Raw genomic sequence first — 22,326 nt, forward strand, 5'->3', positions numbered from 1 at the left:
TTGCTATTAATAATCTCTATCCTGTTTACTCCAGAAATTTTCCGTTTGATTATCGTGACTTATAAAATGTATCATTGTTATTGAAAACAAAATAAAATGTAGCGGTTGATTTCCAACCTGTTGATCTCAGTATGTGCTACATTATTTTATACAAAGAATTCTATATAGTCTGTTATCACACAATACATTTGCAGAATACGCTTTTTTTTACAGCACCATACAATGCAATGCAGCTTCTCCAAACGTATGTTTCCAGGCAACCATCGGAATCACAAAAGAATGTATGAACACACAGCACAAAGTGTACGCAACCAATACATAACACAAATGCGTGACATGCGTACAAAAGGTTGCATATATTTTAGGCGTATCTCACATCAAATTCAGTTCAATGTGAAGTATAACATAATTTGTCTAGTTTAATAAATTTCGTGTATCCAATTTCAAAATCCAACGTGTGCCGAAAATTTCAATTTTTTTGAACTCTAATGTATAGAGACAATAAGTTGTGCTACTTTTTACAAACCCAACAGTATCAATAAACAGCTAGTCACTAGTTAAGGTACAATCAACGAGATTCATACTCTCCCATTTAATTTGTGTTCAAACCAAACCTCGAAAATATTGCCTCAAATTGTTTTTTTTAAATGTAAATAAAGTGTAAGCCTCGAATAGTGTAAGTTTGTCACAATTATTGCGTGAATAAATTTACGGCATTATTTCAAAAGGTGAGATAAGGTGCTTTAAATGTAGAAAAATGATAAATTGTTCACATAGATTACATTTATGATATAATTCACTTACCATAAAGCGTACATACTATCGTTACTATCAATCGATTTTTTTTATATATTGCGTTGACAAAGGTCACGCTTTAATATCTACCAATACCAGTTTACATGATTTTCGCAAATTCTACATTTCATAGATTTTTACAATATGAAAGGGAGTTTTACATTCACTAATTTATCGTTCATTAGAAATTTGAAGTCGAGTAATGGTTCTATTCTAGGGTGTCACGCTGTTTTGGTGGTGTGATTGATTTTAGTTGCTACATGTCTTTATAAATTGAAAACACACTTCAGCGTAATCCGGTACATCATACTAAATAGGTCGAGAAGATCGTGAAGCGTCGTCGGAAAATATGTTTACATCTCTAGAAGCGACCCTTCTACATTTATTTCCAATAGAGTCAGTACCTGAAACGGGTTTCAAGGCAAACATGAAATCGGGAGATGCATAATCTGGGTTAAAAAGTTTTTTTTTGACGTAGGACTACGTCTAACCGGAATATATAGGGGGTGAAATGAAAATCTAGGCACTGAACAAGTAGGAAAAAATGCAAGATTTGGAACGCTTATAACTCGAGCATTTCTCAATAGATCGCAAAGGTTTTTGCCTCAATTGATAGGAAATATATCTACGCATCTATCATAACGAATAACATTTCATTTTTCTTGAGATAAATAATTAAATAATTGTGAAATATCAAGCATTGTCAAAATGCACTATGTGCCCATTTTTGATTGGCCCATTTTGTGCTCCTCAAATCGTACCGTCCAAAACGGGCAACCAGAGCAGCAGCAAAATACAATGAAGCACGATTGGAAAGGAAAAAGAAAAAGACGGGTGGGTAATGTCGGGGACATAACCGGAGTGACGTAGGACTATACAATGGGGACAGCTTTTGTTAAATATATATTTAAAATATATTGTTTTATTTTCTTCTCCTATGTGAATACCTACCTATCTACCTGAAAAATGGATTAGTTTACTGTTTACTTTTTATGAACATGTTGATGGTTCTGAAAAGAACCTTTGGTGTTGTGTTTTTGTTATCACTCGATATTCCCATCTTGTTCGGTTAAACTTTCCTGTTTAGCTATTGCGTTTGCCACTCGCCACAGCTTTCACAGTTGGAAAATTTCTTCCCATTCAGCTTGTGACATGTTGTTCAGTAAATTACATTTAATGCGACGTGCCGGAGAAACACTTTGCCACTCACTGAAACTAATTGTTGCCTTGATGAGCGCCGAACCGAACCTGCTCTGTTCTTGATGCGGGTTTTCTAATTGTCGTGAGCAGCTTTGCAAGCCAACTCGAGCACTCCGACGGCCGAAACTCTATAATCGCTGTTAGGTATACTGGTGCTCCGGCACCAATCCGTTCGGCCTAGTTACCCTTGCGGAACAAACAGTGAATGCGATCAACAGGGAACTGGAGACCTGCACGGTTCGAGTGAGACTTTGCCTTTCCCTTAACTTGTCCTCCTTTGTTACGCCCACGATACCGATGCCGTACAACCACACGGGTTTACGGTTTGAAAGAAAATAAGATATTTTTTTGGGGTCCGCGTGTTTTATACTCTAGCGGTACACACTCACAGCATAGAGACAAATCGGCAAACTCAGCCAGAGGGGCGAGTCCAACGAGACGAACGAATGAGCGTTAAAAGGGAGCGATGGCAAAAAATACATTCATTACGATTTGTTCGCTCGTTGGATTCACATGCAGGCTAAAAAGGGTCCTTTTCAGGATCACAAAATTATCTTCAATCTAAAGAGTTTATTGTTTTGTTATCACTCGATATCCCCATCTTGTTCGGCTAAACCTTCCTGTTTAGCGATTTGTTGCCACTCGCCACAGCTTTCACAGTTGGAAAATTTCTTCCCATCCAGCTTTGTGACATGTTGTACTATAAATTACATTCAATGCGACGTGCCGACGTGCCGACGCGCCACTCAGTGTCGCATTGGAGGCGATTTTAACCTGTAATTGAACATTTGCGATGACTGTAGTACAGTATCGACTTTCAATGTGGGGTCATAATTTGGATCTCTATGTTTACAAAAATGTCCAACTAAATAAGTCGCATTACATGTCCGTCCAATTAGCTAAATGTCGAACTAATTGTAAATTACTGTACTTTCAATCTGGAAACAATTTAAGAATGGGTGAAAATTGAATAATCAGGAAAGTCCCCAACTCAAGCTCAGAACAACTGCCAAATTCACATACTCATCAGATCCTGGAAAACAAATGATGAAAAAATCAATTTGTGTTTTATTATTATTTTGCATAATGTTTTAGAAAGCATTGAACTGTATTTCCTAAACTCTTTTTTGGAAGGTTTAATGGCCCTGAAAAGCGCCTTGTTTTATGGAATGGTTCCAATTTAGAAAACTTAGTACTCGTGGTTTTGAAAAAAACCATTTCGAACGCCCTTGATGCCGCCTTGTTCTGGATTTGCCACCAAAGCAGATTGTATAAAGAACAAATTTTTTTCTTCTGCTACCAGCTGCCGTTTTGCGATTGCGTTTGGCACTCGCTACTCGCTGCAACTGCCTGTTGTCTTGATGTCCACCGAACCGAATGTGTTCTGTTCCGAATGCGGGTTTTCTTATCGTCGCGAGCAGCTTTGCCAGCTAACTCGATCACTTCGGCGGCCGAAACTATATAACGACGGCTAGGTGGACTGGTGCACTGGTACTAACGCGCTCGGCCTAGCTACCCTTGCGGGGAACTCCAGATCAACACGGTTCGAGCGGGATTTTGCCTTTCCCTTCACTTTTCCTCCTTTACCATGTCCAGACATGGCTGCTTGGGTTGGTTTGTTGATGTGTTGTGATGAGAACCGATGTGGTGTACGGTTTGAATGAGAATGATCGTTACGGCAGCGGAGCGGGGATTTTTAAGCTGACTGGCTGGCTCGAGAATTACGCATGTGTGAGACTGCGACCAATGTTTCGTTCATTTTTTTCTTTTTCCTTTCCAATCGTGCTTCATTATATTTCGCTGCTGCTCTGGTTGCCCGTTTTGGTCGGTACGATTTGAGGAGCACAAAATGGACCAATCAAAAATGGGCACATAGTGCATTTTGACAATGGTTGATAATTCACAATTATTCAATTATTTATCTCAAGAAAAATGAAATGTTATTCATTATGATAGATGCGTAGATATATTTCCTATCAATTGATGCAAAAACCTTTGCGATCTATTGAGAAATGCTCGAGTTTTAAGCGTTCCAAATCTTGCATTTTTTCCTACTTGTTCAGTGCCTAGATTTCCATTTCACCCCCTATATCTTCCGGTTAGACGTAGTCCTACGTCAAAAAAATGAACGAAACATTGGTCGCAGTCTCACACATGCGTAATTCTTGAGTCAGCCAGTCAGCTTAAAAATCCCCGCTCCGCTGCCGTAACGCTCATTCTCATCCAAACCGTACACCACATCGTTTCGCATCACATCACATCAACAAACCAACACAAGCAGCCATGTCTGGACATGGCAAAGGAGCAGAGGAGGATCGCGACGATAAGAAAACCCACATTCAGAACAGACCACATTCGGTTCCGTGGACACCAAGACAACAACAGGCAGTTGCAGCGAGTGGCGAGTGGCAAACGCAATCGCAAAACGGCAGCAGGTAGCAAAAGAAAAAAGTTTGTTCTTTATACAAACTGCTTTGGTGGCAAATCCAGAACAAGGCGGCATCGAGGGCGTTCGAAGTGGTTTTTTTTCAAAACCACGAGTTTTCTAAATTGGAACCATTCCATAAAACATGGCGCTTTTCAGGGCCATTAAACCTTCCAAAAAAGAGTTTACGAAATACAGTTCAATGCTTTCTAAAACAATATCCCAAATAATAATAAAACACAAATTTATTTTTTCATAATTTGTTTGCCAGGAGATAATTTGTTTGAGTATGAGAATTTGGCTGTTGATCTGAGCTTATTGATGGTTGGGGACTTTCCCGATTATTCAATTTTCACCAATTCTTAAATTGATTTTAGATTGAAAGTACAGTAATTTACATTTAGCTCAACATTTAGCTAATTGGACGGACCTGTAATGCGACATATTTATTTGGACATTTTTGTAAACATAGAGTTCGGGGTCCAAATTATGACCCCACATTAAAAGTGGACACTGTACCACTGTCATCGCAAATGTTCAATTACAGGTTAAAATCGCCTCCAATGCGACACTGAGTGGTGTTTCGGCACGTCGCATTAAATATAATTTATGTTGCACAGTAACTCACAGTCACAGTCACAAGCTGGATGGGAAGAAATTTTCCAACTGTGAAAGCTGTGGCGAGTGGCAAACGCAATCGCTAAACAGGAAGGTTTAGCCGAACAAGATGGGGATATCGAGTGATAACAAAACAATAAACTCTTTAGATTAAAGATAATTTTGTGATCCTGAAAAGGACCTTTTTAGCCTGCATCTGAATCCAACGAGCGAATAAATCGTAATGAATGTATTTTCTTCTTCTTCTTCTTTTTGGCTTTAAGAGGGTTTAAACTTTTCAGTTCATTCGCCTCTATGAATGTATTTTTTTTGCCATCGCTGCCTTTTAACGCTTATTCGTTCGTCTCGTTTGACTCGCCCCTTTGGCTGAGTCTGCCGATTTGTCTCTATCCTGTGAGCGTGTACCGCTGAAGTACAAAACGCGCGGATCCGCTGAAAAATATATCATTCTCTTTCAAACCGTAAATCAGTGTGGTTGTATGGCATCGTTTCACATCTCACCGCATCAACGGATTGGTGCCGGAGCACCAGTATACCTAATAGCGGTTATAGAATTTCGGCCGCCGGAGTGCTCGAGTTGAGCACATTCGGATCGGTGGCAACAACTAGTTTCAGCGAGTGGCAAACGCAATCGCAAAACGGCAGCGGTAGAAGAAGGAAAAAGTTTGTTTATACAACCTGCTTTGGTGGCAAAACCAGCCTCCGTAAAACACGGCGCTTTTCAGGGCCATTAAACCATTCAAAGAAGAGTTATTACAAGTTATTCACAATACCAATGAATTCTAAAGTGACATAATATGACATATAATATGAACTGAATTATTTTGTTTATGCGTGTTTTTGAACTTATTGATGGTTGGGGTCTTTTAAATTGATCATTCAGTTTTCACAAACCCATACATGGTTTCCGAATTAAAAGTGGCTTCAAATTACAACACATTGTATGCAGGATGGCATTAACGAATTTTCTCGGTAGCATGAACTGCTTTCTTTGGTTGATAACTGATGTTGAAAATTGACTGACGTTACATCTGCATTGTATAGAAAAATAACTAAGGAGCAACATGATGAGCTATGTATTTCCTGCTGCTCTCTTATTTTGAAGGACTTCAATCCGAAGGTCATTCGTCCCTGTATTTACTGTTGGTTTTTCAGAACGCTTATAGCTCGTTTATTTCTCGACAGATCGTAGAGTTCGTCTCCAAAACCTCAGTTCTTTTTCATTTTTATTTACTTTGTTTGCGGAGACTACAAATCTTACAATTCATTCGTCTCCGAAACCACAGTTTAAGGTACGGTAATGTGCTCAATAGTGAAATATATGATAGTGAATGAGCTGATGACCACCTATGCATTCCCTATCACAGCCATCATTTTGATTGTACGATATGTGCATACGCCAAAAGAAGTTTGTAAAAAAAACGCAAAAACACAACACCAAAGGTTCTTTTCTGAACCACCAACATGTTCATAAAGAGTAAACAGTAAACTAATCCATTTTTCAGGTAGATAAGTAGGTATTCACGTAGGAGAAGAAAATAAAACAATATATTTAAAATATATATTTAGCAAAAGCTGTCCCCTTTGTATGGTCCTACGTCACTCCGGTTATGTCCCCGACATTACCCACCCGTCTTTTTGCAATTTAATTTTAAAATTTTCTTATTCAGCTAGTTTAACATTAAAACAGTATCCTGTTATAGACGAATTTCATGCCAACCCGACTGACCGTTAGCAGCACCATCCCAGATAGCAGTAAAACGTTGTGGGTGTAAAGACATGGGTTATTCAAGCAACTTTGCATACTTGAAATATTCGAAAAAAAATTAGACTACTTTTTGGAAAAAGCCAATTTTTTTGTTAATTTTTAAACATAAATGTATAACTTAAAAACTATGATACCTGCAAAATTCTTCTCAAAGGATGAAATGTAGGAAATTGTCGAAATTTTTACAAAAAAAATACCGAAATTTTTTTGGAAAAAAATTTCGCTGAAAAAAAGGTTATTTTATTTTTTTGTTGGGGTGACCATTTCCATTTTTTTCCAACAATCAATTTTTTTCACTTTTTTCAAAAAATAACTATTTTCAAAAATTCATAACTTTTAAACTACTATGCCGATTTAAATGATCGACATATCAAATTAAAGCCAATTTACTGATTTTTTTTTGAACAAATGCCAGAGTTGCACTAGATTTTAATTTTGGTTTCGCTATTAATGATTGTATTTGTTTTTTATAGTTTTCATGGTCTCGGGACCAAAGGCGTTATATTATTTTATATTTTTTTGGGAAAGCTGAGATTTTTTTACATAACATATCTCGAAACCATAGAGGTTTTTTTTTTGTTTTTAAGTTGTGATTTTTCAAAATTTACCGTAATTATTTCGTAATTATTCATTGTATTTATTATTTATAGTTTCCATGGTCTCGGGACCAAAGGCACTATATTTTCCTATGTTTTTTTGGAGAGCTGAGAATTTTTTACAGAGAGGCTTTTTTTCTTTTTTAAGTTATGATTTTTCAAAGTTTACCGTAATTATTTCGTAATTATTCATTGTATTTATTATTTATAGCTTACATGGTTTCGGGACCAAGGGCGCTATATTTTTTTTGAAAGCTGAGTTTTTTCACATAACACATCCAAAAATCAGAGAGGCATTTTTTTTAGTTTTTGAGTTATGATTTTTCAAAGTTAAAATGTTTTTTGCGCAGGTAGCTTAATGGGTGGAAAATAGGAATAGGTATAGTTATTGGTAGAGATTAAGGACAATGAAAAACATGTAAATGCAAGAAATGTAGACGACTAGTGGGTAGAAATTAAAATTGTATAAAGACCGGAGAAATGACGAACAAAAATCGCTTGAAATACAGACCGCAGTAAAAAAAGTTGTTTTTTCAAACTAAAACACGCAGCTGAAGCCGAGAGGTTTTGAACTTTTATCAAGTTGTAGTTCAATTCCCTTTTGCCTCCAATTACTGTTCTCAGAGCCAGAGCTCTGTTCATCTAAACATATCCTGTACAGCCAGTATTTTATAAAAGATGAAATTCAAGTGTTCGATGTGTGGTTTGTGGTTTAAAAAGATGTTCATCAGAGAACTTACTCATGCTCTTCAATATCATGCAGTGAACAAAAAAAGTGAAATTAGATGACAGTGTTTCCAACATTTGCATAAATTGCCACTGGAAACTGTATATGTACACACCCGAAGAGCCCATCGCTGCACCATCCGAAGTTCCTGCTGTCGACAGCCAAGGTAAGCTTTAGGTTTCAATGAACTGACTTGAGTGTATTAGTTAAAATTTCTAATAACGAATCTAATAAGTTAATTGTTCGCAAGATTGCTAAATATATATTTTTTATTAAATTTCAGTGTCATTACCGTCGCTAGAAACAACCAGTTTGGAATCAATCAGGAGTATTGCCAGCGTACCTTCTACAAGCGAGGATGAAATCATTCAGCAACTCAAGGAAAAGTTTCGAAAAACTCATGACAATAATGAGAAGTATTGTATTATCACCACTTTGCCTAAAAGCTGGTCAGCCTATAAAATAATGAAGGAATCCGATGTTTCTCAACATATGGCAGAAAGGGCCAAAATACTACAAGAGGACAAGGGTATAATGACAACACCGGCAAAAAGGCTAAGCAGTGCGTCTTTGGCAGAAGAAACTCTATCACTCGTGCGTGATGTCTATACCAGTGACGAAATAAGTCGAACGTATCCAAGAAAACGAGACTATGTTGTTTCAAAAAATGTTGATGGCAAGGTATATATACAACGAAGATTGGTGTTATGTAATTTACAAGAAGCTTACGCCATTTTCAAAGAACAATATCCTGCAATTAAGATAGGGTTTTCAATGTTTGCAAGTAACCGCCCAAAGCATTGCATTCTGGCAGGAGCGAGTGGTACGCACACTGTTTAGGTATGTGTTTATCACCAAAATATCGAACTAATTTTCAAAACTCTTCATGATAGAAAGGCACTTCCAGCTGATGTAAAATCATACCAAGACATATTGTTAAAAACTCTTTGCACCAACCCCACAGAATAGTGTTGGTTAAAACATGTAAACATTGCCCAGTTACTGAGCATTTGGGCTCAGAAAAAATATACCAGTTTCACTGTAATCGCGGAGTCTTCCAAGCATAACCACGTTGCAGTTCGTTTATTTATTGTAGATTGTGTTAATTTTATCAAAAGGAAGTTGCCTGACCTTAAGAAAGTTCACTTTTTCTTAGATGGATCAGGTAGTCTGTACAACAATAAGATGACAGCCTTTAATTTGTGCCAAGTGAAAAAAGAGTTTGGTATAGATGCGGAGTGGAACATTTTCGCCACATGCCATGAGAAAGGTCCATGACGCTTTAGGAGGAGTTTTGAAGCGGAATGCTGCTAAAGCAAGTTTACAGGGTCATCATATTACAACTGCAAAAGAACTTTATACATGGGCAATTTCAAAAACAGATTCGAAAATGTACTATGGTTTTTTTTTCAGAGACAAGTTATAAAGCAATGGAAAGAAAACTTAAAACCCGTTATAATCATTTGAAGCAAATTTCCGGAACTCAGTTATTTAGACTAGTTTTAGACCGGAAAATGGAAATTATATTATCGTAAAACGATTCTCGTTCTCGGAAGAAGAACATTCTGCTAAACTGTAAAAGTAGCTTTAAGCATGCTTTACACCTAGAATAAAAAATATGAAAAATATAACAGATGAATTTTAATTCCTACCCACTAGTCGTCTCTACATTTCTTGCCTTTACCTGAGATATCTTTATCCGATACATGTTTTTCATGGACCTTAATCTCTACCGATAACTATACAAGTTATGTCAGCTCAACTGACGCACCTCAGAGAGCAGCAACGGACATTGGAAGAAGCACTAAACGCGATTCAACCAACAGAACAGAGCCAACAGCTTATCGCATGATAAGCTAAACCAAGCTCGGAAACTGAAACCATTGAGCAAACAACCGAAACAAACATAAACACAGACCTCAGCCACATGGAAGACATAAGCTATAACGAGAACAGGAAATGCGATAGAAGAACGAGTTTTGACCACCAGCGATGAAGCGATACACAGGAGACAGCGATAAGGATAGCAGCGTGACATAGAAACGTTTCTCGCTTGGTTAAAGAATAATAATAAACTAGTCTTAAGTCAGATGTCTTAGAGTTCACACCATTTTTCCGAAAGCCCGCATAGGGTCTTTAACTTACATATTCCTATTTTCTGCCCATTAAGCTACCTGCACAAAAAAAACATTTTAACTTTCATAACTCATAACTTTTTTTTAATCATAACTCAGAAACTAAAATAAACGCCTCTCTGATTTTTGTATGTGTGATGTGAAAAAAAACTCAGCTTTCAAGAAAAAATATAGCGCCCTTGGTCCCGAAAGCATGTTATCTATAAATAATAAATACAATGAATATTTACGAAATAATTACGGTAAACTTTGAAAAATCATAACCTAAAAACAAAAAAAAAGGTCTATCTGGTTTCGAGATATGTTATGTTGTAAAAAATTCTCAGCTTTCCAAAAAAAAAAAATATAATATAGCGCCTTTGGTCCCGAGACTATGAAAACTATAAAAAAAACAAATACAATCATTAATAACGAAACCAAAATCAAAACTTTGTGTAACCCTGGTATTTTTTTAAAATTTGGTAATTGGCTTTAATTTGATATGTCGATCATTTAAATCGGCTCAGTAGTTCAAAAGTTATGAATTTTTGAAAAAAAAATTATTTTTGAAAAAGTGGAAAAATTTGATTTTTCGGACCACCCTAAAATGGAAATGGTTACCCTAACAAAAAAATAAAAAAATGCGGGTCTAATGGTTTGCAACAAAGAACAAAATTTCTACATCCGACGAAAATCTGAGAACCACTATATCGGTTTGGCATGGAATGGCTGTATATATATATATATATATATATATATATATATATTTTTTTTTTTTTTTGTGAAAAATGAATTTTAATTTTTGAAATAACAATTTTTTTAGCGAAATTTTTTTTTGTTTTTTTTTCGTGAAAATTTAAACAATTTCCTACATTTCATCCTTTGACATGAATTTTGTAATTTTGTATCATAGTTTTGAGGTAATAAATTTTTGTAAAAAAATTAAGAAAACAAATTTGACTTTTTCCAAAAAGTAGTCTAATTCTTTTTTGAATACTTGAAAAGTTGCTTGAATGACCCATGTTAGTACACCCACAATGTTTCACTACTATCTGAAATGGTGCTGCCAACTCCTAAGACGAGTTGGCACGAAATTCGTCTATAGTCTATTTAGTACAAACACAATCTATCATCAAACAATTGTGGTTTTGCATAACTTCGCGTTCCAAAAATTTAGGTAGAGTACAAGGAACTTTTTAGGGGATTATTACTTCTTCTTGATCTTACATTCTTCCGGGTACTGTAAGTGACCACGAGGGTTTTTAGCCGAAATTGATCGAAAACTGCCATTAAGTAAGGTTCGTTCTCCATAACCACGAATTCTTATTTTGTCAACAAGATTTCGTACAGTTTTCTAGAGCGTTTCATTGTCTTTAAATTCTGTTTTGCATTCCGATCCAGCACAATCCGAGCCTTAAAATTTATTAATCTAGCCCTCTTATTCGCGTTTAGGAGGTAGAATTGCGAACCATTTGTCTTTTTCGCCGCTTCCCTCGATGTCAGTTTCGCTTGGAAAGACACACTGCTTTTACATATGTTTTAGAATCAGATTGCTCTGCCGGTCTGTTAGTTCCGGGTTTCCGGGCGATGGTCAAACTTCCCCGAACATTTACAGAACGTGGATGTCGGAAGTTTCTAGAGGTTTGCTAACTCTTGAGCGAAGTTTTGCAAACTTTGGCCAATAACCAATACCTACTGTGATTCTGTATACTCGTAAATATTAAAAAAGTGCCTTAATTTTTGACGTAGGACTACGTCTTACATTAAGGAGCCAAATCGGAAAACGGTTCACGTTTTTATGAAATAAAGTTAACGTTAATAACTATTTTTGGTGCGATCGGATTTGATTTATTTGCATACCAATCGAATCGGAAATTTTCTAAGATTTGTTTAATATGCTATACATTACAATCACATAGTCTGTATATGGTTTAAATTGATGAGAATTGGAAGCATTCCTATTTCCCCATACATTTGTTCTGTCCACTTGTGTGCTTTCTCGAACAGAGCTTTCTTGAGCAGAGCTGTGAATAACGGGCAACTTATGCAGCCGCCAGGTTAGAAACAACGAAGGGGGATAGCGAAAAAAGGATATTTGCGAAGTAAACTCCACCCTTGCACAATAAGTAAGCTGTCTCTAGCGTATGAGTATTGCATCTCCTCTGAGGAAAATTCTCAGAATCTTTCTGTGCTCGAAACAACAATGGTCGCTTATTCTGCTCGTTTTGTGTCTTATGTTTCCCCTCGAGCTGTGAACGCTAGTGAATATTTCACTTGAAGTGCATCCATCCATCCGAGCCATGGCAAAGCAGGCGAAAAAAGAGAAGAGTGCAAATGATTATAGGTCGCTTCAAGCCATCAGTGTTTGGCTTTGTGTGTGTTACTTGTTTTCGTTGCGCGTTTGTAGAGCGTTTGTATTTTCTGTACATGTGGGCTAGTGTATTGTTCTGCAAGGGCAAAAATGGATCATCAATCAATTATCGTTAATTAATTCTACAATAAAAAAAACATTTCAAGACGATCATACCATTCTACAAAACCGTTATTTCTAAAATTTCAGTGCATTATAAGATAGTATCCGAAGTTATAAACAAGCGACTTATATGAAATAACAGCGTAGTTCTACGTCTACAATGCGGTTGTATCTTGGACACAACCTCCTATATTTTTTTTCTCTCCGCTTGGTGGTTTGCTTTACTCTTTCTACAATTCTTCGTTCTCTGAGAGGCCTTATGGTGCAGAAGCGTTTTTTCTAATGAATGATTGCAGTCATTCAGAATTTCGCATCATGATGATTGGTTCCTCGCAGGGGGCAGCATAGCATCTGTGTTACCAGATATTCACTTTTGTCACGGTAACATTAGGAAGATTATTTCAGTGAAAAGTACGTGTAGTAATTAACAAAATATATAGATTTATTTCGGTTACCTTCTTAGGTTTCCCAAATACAACGCTCCGACATCGCTATTGGATTCAGATACAATGTACGTGCGATAAATACCAAAGATAACGCGGAGAGTTATTTCGATGAAAAGTCGTGCGATAAATAATAGAAGATAACTCTCCGGCGTCGCAATTAGATTTCGATAAAAAGTAAATACGTTAAATAATAAAAAACAGGAAGTGGGTTATATCTATGGTATAACCGCAAGGGTGACGTAGGACTATCGTTGATTTAGAGATCATTTGTTTGAAGTTGAATCTAAATTCATTCTGAATGAATGAATATTTGGGGGACTTCGAAAACGAGAGCGTTACGTTGGAGGCACAAGGTTTTATGCATCCAATATTGGATACGGAAATATCCTACTGATGGGGAACAATAATCTTCAGAAGCTATCCTGTTAATTGCGATTGATTGAAAATCACAAAACCAAATGTATTTGGTCACAGTGTTACATGGATAGAAAACATTCAAATAATCTTTTTCACATGAATGTAATTTTAAATTCCCAGAGGAACTGGCAGATTATTTTCAGTAACGATTAGATATTACCACATTTTCCTCGATACTGGAAGCCCACCAGTGGTTAATGCTAACTTGATAACCATCAGTTAATAGCACTTGATTGAGACATATTTGGTCACAATGTTACATGGATAGAAAACATTCAATTAAACTCTTTCACATGAATGTATTTTTAAATTCCCAGAGGAACTGGCAGATTATTTTCCGGATCTTTCTCAATGCTGAATGGCATCCAAACGGAAAGAATTCTGTGCGTGTATGTGTGTATGTAGCGGCTACTTCGATGGTCACCTTCTCTTCTCCTGAAGGATCGGCTTCTCTGTGCTCCCTCACAGTTCCAAACAAACTGCTTGCGTTTCAGGGCAGATCTCGATCCTTCGCCGTCGAGCACCCTCAGCAACGATGTTGTCTTGTCGATGTCCTCACGAAAAATGAATGCATCTCACCACCAGAATATCGCTTAAGTATGCTTTTTGTGCGTGATTGAATCGAGAGAAGGCGTGGTTTACGATGGCAATTTGGAAGGCAAACTAGAGGGGAATGAACTCTCTGAGCTCGGAACTTTCGGCGACTGAGCAATAATCGATTGCGGGCGCATACAATATTGGATACGGAAATATCCTACTGATGGGGAAGAACAATCTTCTGAAGCTATCCTGTTAATTGCGATTGATTGAAAAACCACAAAACCAAATGTATTTGATCACAGTGTTACATGGAAAGAAAACATTCAAATAAACTCTTTAACATGAATATATTTTGAAAATTCCCAAAGGAACTGGCAGATTATTTTCAGTAACGATTAGATATTTCCACATTTTCCTCGATACTGGAAGCCCACCAGTGGTTAATGCCAACTCGATAACCACCTGTTAATAGCACTTGATTGAAACATATTTGGTCACAGTGTTACATGGATAGAAAACATTCAATTAAACTCTTTCACATGAATATATTTTGAAAATTCCCAGAGAAACTGGCAGATTATTTTCAGTAACGATTAGTTATTTCCACATTTTCCTCGATACTGGAAGCCCACCAGTGGTTAATACCAACTCGATAACCACCTGTTAATAGCACTTGATTGAAACATATTTGGTCACAGTGTTACATGGATAGAAAACATTCAATTAAACTCTTTCACATGAATATATTTTGAAAATTCCCAAAGGAACTGGCAGATTATTTTCCAGCAATGATTAGATCTTTCCGGAACTTTCTCGATGCTGAATGGCATCCTAACGGAAAGAGTTCTGCGCGTGTATGTGTCGATCCTTTGGCCGTCCACCTCCTCCAGCACGTTAGGCAACGATGTTGTCTTGTCGATGTCCTCACGAAAAATGAATGTGTCTCACTTTCTTTCTTTCTTTGTTTTTAAGAGGCTTTAAACTTTGCAGTTCATTCGCCTCTTGCCCAGTGAAGAGCCACAATAAAACCAGCCCAGAGGGGACTGGCGAAAGGGAAACCAAAAAAATCACTCATCAGATCTGTCCGCTCGACCCTCGGTTAAAGAAGAAGGTAGGAAGAGATCCCATGCTTCATAAGATATTAAATATATGCTGTAAAGAAAAGTAAATATTTACTGATCCGAGGACCAAAGCAGTAACGAAGCACAAGTGACCCAGCGAAAGGAGGCACAAGGTTTTATGCATCCAATATTGGATACGGAAATATCCTACTGATGGGGAAGAATAATCTTCAGAAGCTATCCTGTTGATTGCGATTGATTGAAAAACCACAAAACCAAATGTATTTGGTCACAGTGTTACATGGATAGAAAACATTCAATTAAACTCTTTCACATGAATATATTTTGAAAATTCCCAAAGGAACTGGCAGATTATTTTCAGTAACGATTAGTTATTTTCACATTTTCCTCGATACTGGAAGCCCACCAGTGGTTAATACCAACTCGATAACCACCTGTTAATAGCACTTGATTGAAACATATTTGGTCACAGTGTTACATGGATAGAAAACATTCAATTAAACTCTTTCACATGAATATATTTTGAAAATTCCCAAAGGAACTGGCAGATTATTTTCCAGCAATGATTAGATCTTTCCGGAACTTTCTCGATGCTGAATGGCATCCTAACGGAAAGAGTTCTGCGCGTGTATGTGTCGATCCTTCGCCGTCCACCTCCTCCAGCACGTTAGGCAACGATGTTGTCTTGTCGATGTCCTCACGAAAAATGAATGTGTCTCACCACCAGAATATCGCTTAAGTATGCTTTTTGTGTGTGATTGAATCGAGAGAAGGTGTGGTTTACGATGGCAATTTGGAAGGCAAACTAGAGGGGAATGAACTCTCTGAGCTCGGAACTTTCGGCGACTGAGCAATAATCGATTGCGGGCGCATACAATATTGGTTACGGAAATATCCTACTGATGGGGAAGAATAATCTTCTGAAGCTATCCTGTTAATTGCGATTGATTGAAAAACCACAAAACCAAATGTATTTGGTCACAGTGTTACATGGATAGAAAACATTCAATTAAACTCTTTCACATGAATATATTTTGAAAATTCCCAAAGGAACTGGCAGATTATTTTCAGTAACGATTAGATATTTCCACATTTTCCTCGATACTGGAAGCCCACCAGTGGTTAATGCCAACTCGATAACCACCTGTTAATAGCACTTGATTGAAACATATTTGGTCACAGTGTAACATGGATAGAAAACATTCAATTAAACTCTTTCACATGAATATATTTTGAAAATTCCCAAAGAAACTGGCAGATTATTTTCAGTAACGATTAGATATTTCCACATTTTCCTCGATACTGGAAGCCCACCAGTGGTTAATGCCACCTCGATAACCACCTGTTAATAGCACTTGATTGAAACATATTTGGTCACAGTGTAACATGGATAGAAAACATTCAATTAAACTCTTTCACATGAATATATTTTGAAAATTCCCAGAGGAACTGGCAGATTATTTTCAGTAACGATTAGTTATTTCCACATTTTCCTCGATACTGGAAGCCCACCAGTGGTTAATACCAACTCGATAACCACCTGTTAATAGCACTTGATTGAAACATATTTGGTCACAGTGTTACATGGATAGAAAACATTCAATTAAACTCTTTCACATGAATATATTTTGAAAATTCCCAAAGGAACTGGCAGATTATTTTCCAGCAATGATTAGATCTTTCCGGAACTTTCTCGATGCTGAATGGCATCCTAACGGAAAGAGTTCGGCGCGTGTATGTGTCGATCCTTCGCCGTCCACCTCCTCCAGCACGTTAGGCAACGATGTTGTCTTGTCGATGTCCTCACGAAAAATGAATGTGTCTCACCACCAGAATATCGCTTAAGTATGCTTTTTGTGTGTGATTGAATCGAGAGAAGGTGTGGTTTACGATAGCAATTTGGGAGGCAAACTAGAGGGGAATGAACTCTCTGAGCTCGGAACTTTCGGCGACTGAGCAATAATCGATTGCGGGCGCATACAATATTGGTTACGGAAATATCCTACTGATGGGGAAGAATAATCTTCTGAAGCTATCCTGTTAATTGCGATTGATTGAAAAACCACAAAACCAAATGTATTTGGTCACAGTGTTACATGGATAGAAAACATTCAATTAAACTCTTTCACATGAATATATTTTGAAAATTCCCAGAGGAACTGGCAGATTATTTTCAGTAACGATTAGATATTTCCACATTTTCCTCGATACTGGAAGCCCACCAGTGGTTAATGCCAACTCGATAACCACCTGTTAATAGCACTTGATTGAAACATATTTGGTCACAGTGTAACATGGATAGAAATCATTCAATTAAACTCTTTCACATGAATATATTTTGAAAATTCCCAGAGGAACTGGCAGATTATTTTCAGTAACGATTAGATATTTCCACATTTTCCTCGATACTGGAAGCCCACCAGTGTTTAATGCCAACTCGATAACCACCTGTTAATAGCCGCGCGTGTATGTGTGTGTAGCGATGTCTTCCCAGGGAACCGTTTGTGGCATCACTCTCCTCCTGATAGATTCCCTTCTGGCCTAGGGTGCACAAACAGGCTCTTGGTGACACCGTTCATCCGCGCTTTCATGATAAATAAAGAGCTTCACCGCAACAGCGACAACATGCTCCAATCGCTGTTCAATTAGAACTGAGTGGATTTCCGAGCGCCGCTCGCTTATATACCGATTGGTGATTTCAATAGCCTGTTTTGAAAGCAATTTTAAGACTATTGAAACAAGTTTTTGGATCAAAAAGTAACAAGTATATAACGCGTAGACATTTTATCTTTCGAATGAAGTGTTTATTATACCATTTCATTCAGTTGTTTAGGAGCTATTAACGCTCAAAATCTCGGTCTCCGGCGTAACGCTTTCGTTTTCGAAACTTTGATTTTACACCCCGGTATAGAAATGAAAGACGTAGTCCTACGTCAATATATAGTCGGTTCAATAAATTTTTCAAGTTTTCCTTTTTAGGATACCCAAAGATAAGTTCTGCCCCGTGTCGTAACATGAGATTTTAGGGGTTTCATTTCATCGATTGGTTAAGAATCCATGATTATAGAATCATATCACTTACCACAGTGAATCCTGATTATTACCCCTTCCCACTAACAAACTATCCCTTCCATGATAAACGCTAGGGAACCACGCTATAGAGGCGACCCTTCCGGCCTTCGGGTGGTGAATATCATACTAACAATCCTTCCCTTCCCCTGGGTACTGTAAGGACGTGGCCGGCGTCGTTATTGATCATTTAAAGCTCGAATCACCGAAAATTGCACAACGAGAATTATTTGCTAGTCCCAAGCGTCATTCTGTGAGTTCTTTGTGCAATTTGGTTGGTTCAGGTCAATCACGGAGAGCAACTACGAATTGCACAGTCTACACAAGCTCAAGTTCAAGCTTCCTTAATCAACCCATTGTTGTTCTGCCTAATCTAACCTGTTCCTAAAATTCGTATTTCATACTTGTTAAATTGTAGAGTCAACAATAATCTGTATAACATTGAGAAGTGGTATCGTAACCCAGGAGAAATTTTACATTTCCAGTTTATCTACAAAGCAATAATGTTGGACAATAAAATGAATGACATTCATTTGGAGACAATAAGCATCAGTTATTTCGATAAAGTAATAGATCATTTGCGGCAAACATTCTTCGCGGATGAACCTTTGAACAAAGCTGTGGAACTAACCCGTCCAGGCCAGGGTCATAAACTTTTAGAACTTCACTGCTTGTCTACATTGAAGGATAACGTAAGCGTTATGGCCATTACAAATGATGGACAGGTACACTTTAGAGATAAGGTTAACAATTTGGTATACCATCTTACTTCAATTTTGCAGATTGCTGGAGTCGCTCTGAATGGAATTCTTCGTGGGAATGATGATATATTACAAGCCATGGAAAAATTAAACTATGTATACGATGAAAGTTTTAAGAAAATTTTCAAATTGTTATATGAACAGAACTTGAAAATTGACCTTTTCAACCATTTTAATGTAGATAAAATGTTCGAAATTCGAATTTTGTCCGTTGATACCAAGTAAGAACAACATTGTATGCTGAGTTAGATTTATTCTGAAGTTTGCGGTATTTCACAGATTTCGTGGACAAGGATTGGCGAAAAAATTAATAGCGAAAAGCGAAGAGGTGGCTTTAGAGCATAACATCAAGGTAGGTAGCATACAGAGTACAATTTTATTAATTTTTACAATTGACACTTTGTTACCGTTTCGAAGGTAACTCCATTATTGCTCTTCCATAGGAATTCTCGTAGCAATTAGAAAAAATCTGGAACAATCGGACTATAAGGTGGATGAAAATCCTCTTCTACAGGGTGTAAAATGAGGTGAAAAGTGAAAAACTAAAAACTGAACATGGAGGAAATATCGAAGAATTTCAAACGACCATTTCTTGAAGGATGCTTGTATTAATGCCAAGAAATTTGCTGAAGTATTCCGTAAGGAAGTCCATTATCTCCTGTTTAGATCTGAATTTGCTATTCCTCATATGACTGTTCATACTTCTGACAAGTGATAATCTGTTGGGCTTAGGTCGGGCGAATACGGAAGATGCTCCTCAAACTCTAATTCCTGCGCCTTCGCTACTGGCTTCCGCGTTCTATCGCCCCGGCATCATCGTGCAAATAAGGTATCAGTTTCCTAGTAACTGAAACATGGGATCTACCTAACTTCTTGGCTAAGCTGATGCTGATATCGGTGCCGAACGACTGTCTTGCGTGTATCCAATAACTCCCTGTGGATTACGCCATGACGATTCCAAAATACACATAATATGAAGGACCGTTAATTGTGAAAGTTTTTGGAGTATATTCTGATGGCATACCTCTTCTTATCCTGTGATGTCTTCTGTATGGGACATAGAAAAAAACTGACCGCGGCAAGTCTATGTAAATCCTATCTCTGCGGAACATAGTATTCTACTTCCTGCATGTTTTATAAAGGCGAATGAACTGTAAATCCTACTAAATCATATAATCCAACACTATATACTTCAGTTTAACCGACTTCTTACATATCTCTGAAAACTCAGAAGAATGGAGTGGTTGTATAGTTATGAAACGCAGTGCAGTATGCTACGACTCAAAGTGATATTCACAATTAATTTCTGGTCAAACTATGCCGCAGACTATGACAGTGTGTTTGACCGTTCCATCTGGGCTGATGGTTCAAGAGTTCCCTAATCGTCTCCCTTGTGTCGTGTCAGGTGTACATAGTGCTACCAGAGGGGTTCTAGTAGCTGATTGGACACCTGATTTGCCCTCAGCGGTTCACTCAGAAAACGTGTTTCAGTAATAGAGATAATATGCCTTCACTGAATCATATCCAGTGTGCGTTTCAGTAACTGAGGAGGTAATTAAGTAGCCTTCAATGTTTCGACTACAACGATTAACTATCTGTTTCAACTCGCTCCTTCCGTTCTTATTTTTCTTGTCCCTCGATTCGCTAGGGAAATAAGGGCAAAATATTGTGAAGGATGCCTAGGACCCCCTCAGCACGGATACCTTTAAATTGAGGTTATCCACACGATTTTATAGGGCTTGGGGCTAAGTTTTAACTCCAACGTTGCTTTATATGGGCTTGCGGCCAGCAATTGAGTTTCTCAATTATTTCATGTTTTCAATCATCAATCGAGGCTATCTACAGACTGAGAAAAGAATCTGATACGGGTTGGAAGCAAAAAACTAGACGTATAAAAACAATTTTCCTGTAACAACCTGAATGAAAATATAATGCGCGTGTTTATGCTTCGCCCCTGTCGCAACGTGTTCCATTCGACCGTTTACCAAGCAGAAGGAATCAATTTCTAGTTCTTTCCAGAGCAATTATTCCGAATGAGTTTCCGCTGCGAACTTGCAACTTCAGGTATAGTTTCCAACAACGAAACCGAAAAAATAATCCTGTTGAGGTACCGCATCGATTTACTAGTTGGGTCACCATGAAAGAAAAGTTTTTTTGCTCTAATTTTTTTTCCTCTAACTTTTATATATCAAATTCTACAACAAAACTGTCTTCGTACGACAGTTAGAGCTTATCAAGACCAACATTTTGCGATACAGAACTTGTCAATATCTTAATCCTACTCAAAGTTATTGATGGGTTTCACTCAAAAACTCATGTTTTCAATTTTAATTTACTCAAACACGAAAAATAACATAGTTTTGAAAATCACACATTATGTAGAGTGCAATATGTTCTTTCAAATGCCATAAATAAACTTTGTTTGTGATTGCCCCAGAAAGAATGACAAACAGTTGCAGAGAGCGTATTTTTTTGGGAAGAAATATCAATAACTTTAAGTGAAGTTGAGATATTGACAAGTTCTGCATCGCCAAATGTTTGTATTAGTAAGCTCTAAAAGTCCTTTGAAGACAGTCTGTATGTAGAATATGAAATATAACAGTTAGAGCAAAAAAAAAGTTACTTTCATGGTGACCCTAACGCAACATAGAACAAAGGCGCTATATCGGTTATTCTAATAGATAGAAAAAAGACGGGTGGGTAATGTCGGGGACATAACCGGAGTGACGTAGGACCATACAAAGGGGACAGCTTTTGCTAAATATATATTTTAAATATATTGTTTGTAACGGGAGGAAGGATATCGAGGACATGGAGGCGATACAACCTTCACTTATGCGCCAGGCAAGTTATTACACTTGCCGTGAAGGAGCGAGATTTGTCTCTTCAGTTTCCCGTGCCCGACCGTGAGACCTCAGGGCGAGTTCCTGCCTACGATCTTCAACCCACACTTGAATTGTCTTGGCGCTCACCAAGGAATAGAATTCAATCAAATTGGTATTCAAAAACATCCAGGATGGAAAGGTTTCCTTTGAAGGTTTGCCTTCCCAGAGCCTATGCTACCTCGAACCCGAAAACCGAACAATTGGGCCTCAAAACAGCCAAAATTCAATCAACATAATTTATGTGAAATACAGTTTATATACAATTGTTTTCTATTAAATTCAAATTATCCCTAATCACAAATTTGCCTTAACTCTAGTACTTGCAAGTTTTTCTTTCTGTGGCTCCCTCGGTGGTCGAGAACAAGTGCACTTGCTGCTACGCTGAGTGGTGTCTTCGCTAGATGGTAACG

General features: G+C 37.5%; 1 protein-coding gene across 2 annotated transcripts in view; it reads left to right on the forward strand.

The window, feature by feature from the left end:
• The first annotated feature begins 340 nt into the window (after positions 1–340).
• Positions 341–22,326, forward strand: part of LOC129767687 (arylalkylamine N-acetyltransferase 1-like) — a 32,784-nt gene continuing 10,798 nt past the window's right edge. Inside the window, exons 1-4 of one of the 2 annotated variants that reach the window (XM_055768819.1) lie at positions 341–562; positions 18,756–18,995; positions 19,053–19,252; positions 19,311–19,383. In XM_055768819.1, the coding sequence (XP_055624794.1) occupies positions 18,774–18,995; positions 19,053–19,252; positions 19,311–19,383 (495 nt within the window). In that variant the 5' untranslated portion in view covers positions 341–562; positions 18,756–18,773. Of the gene's footprint in view, positions 729–18,755; positions 18,996–19,052; positions 19,253–19,310; positions 19,384–22,326 lie in introns of both variants that reach the window. The other variant, XM_055768818.1, reaches the window with a different exon arrangement.

Source organism: Toxorhynchites rutilus, chromosome 2, assembly GCF_029784135.1.
Source record: "Toxorhynchites rutilus septentrionalis strain SRP chromosome 2, ASM2978413v1, whole genome shotgun sequence".
Taxonomy (NCBI): domain Eukaryota; kingdom Metazoa; phylum Arthropoda; class Insecta; order Diptera; family Culicidae; genus Toxorhynchites; species Toxorhynchites rutilus.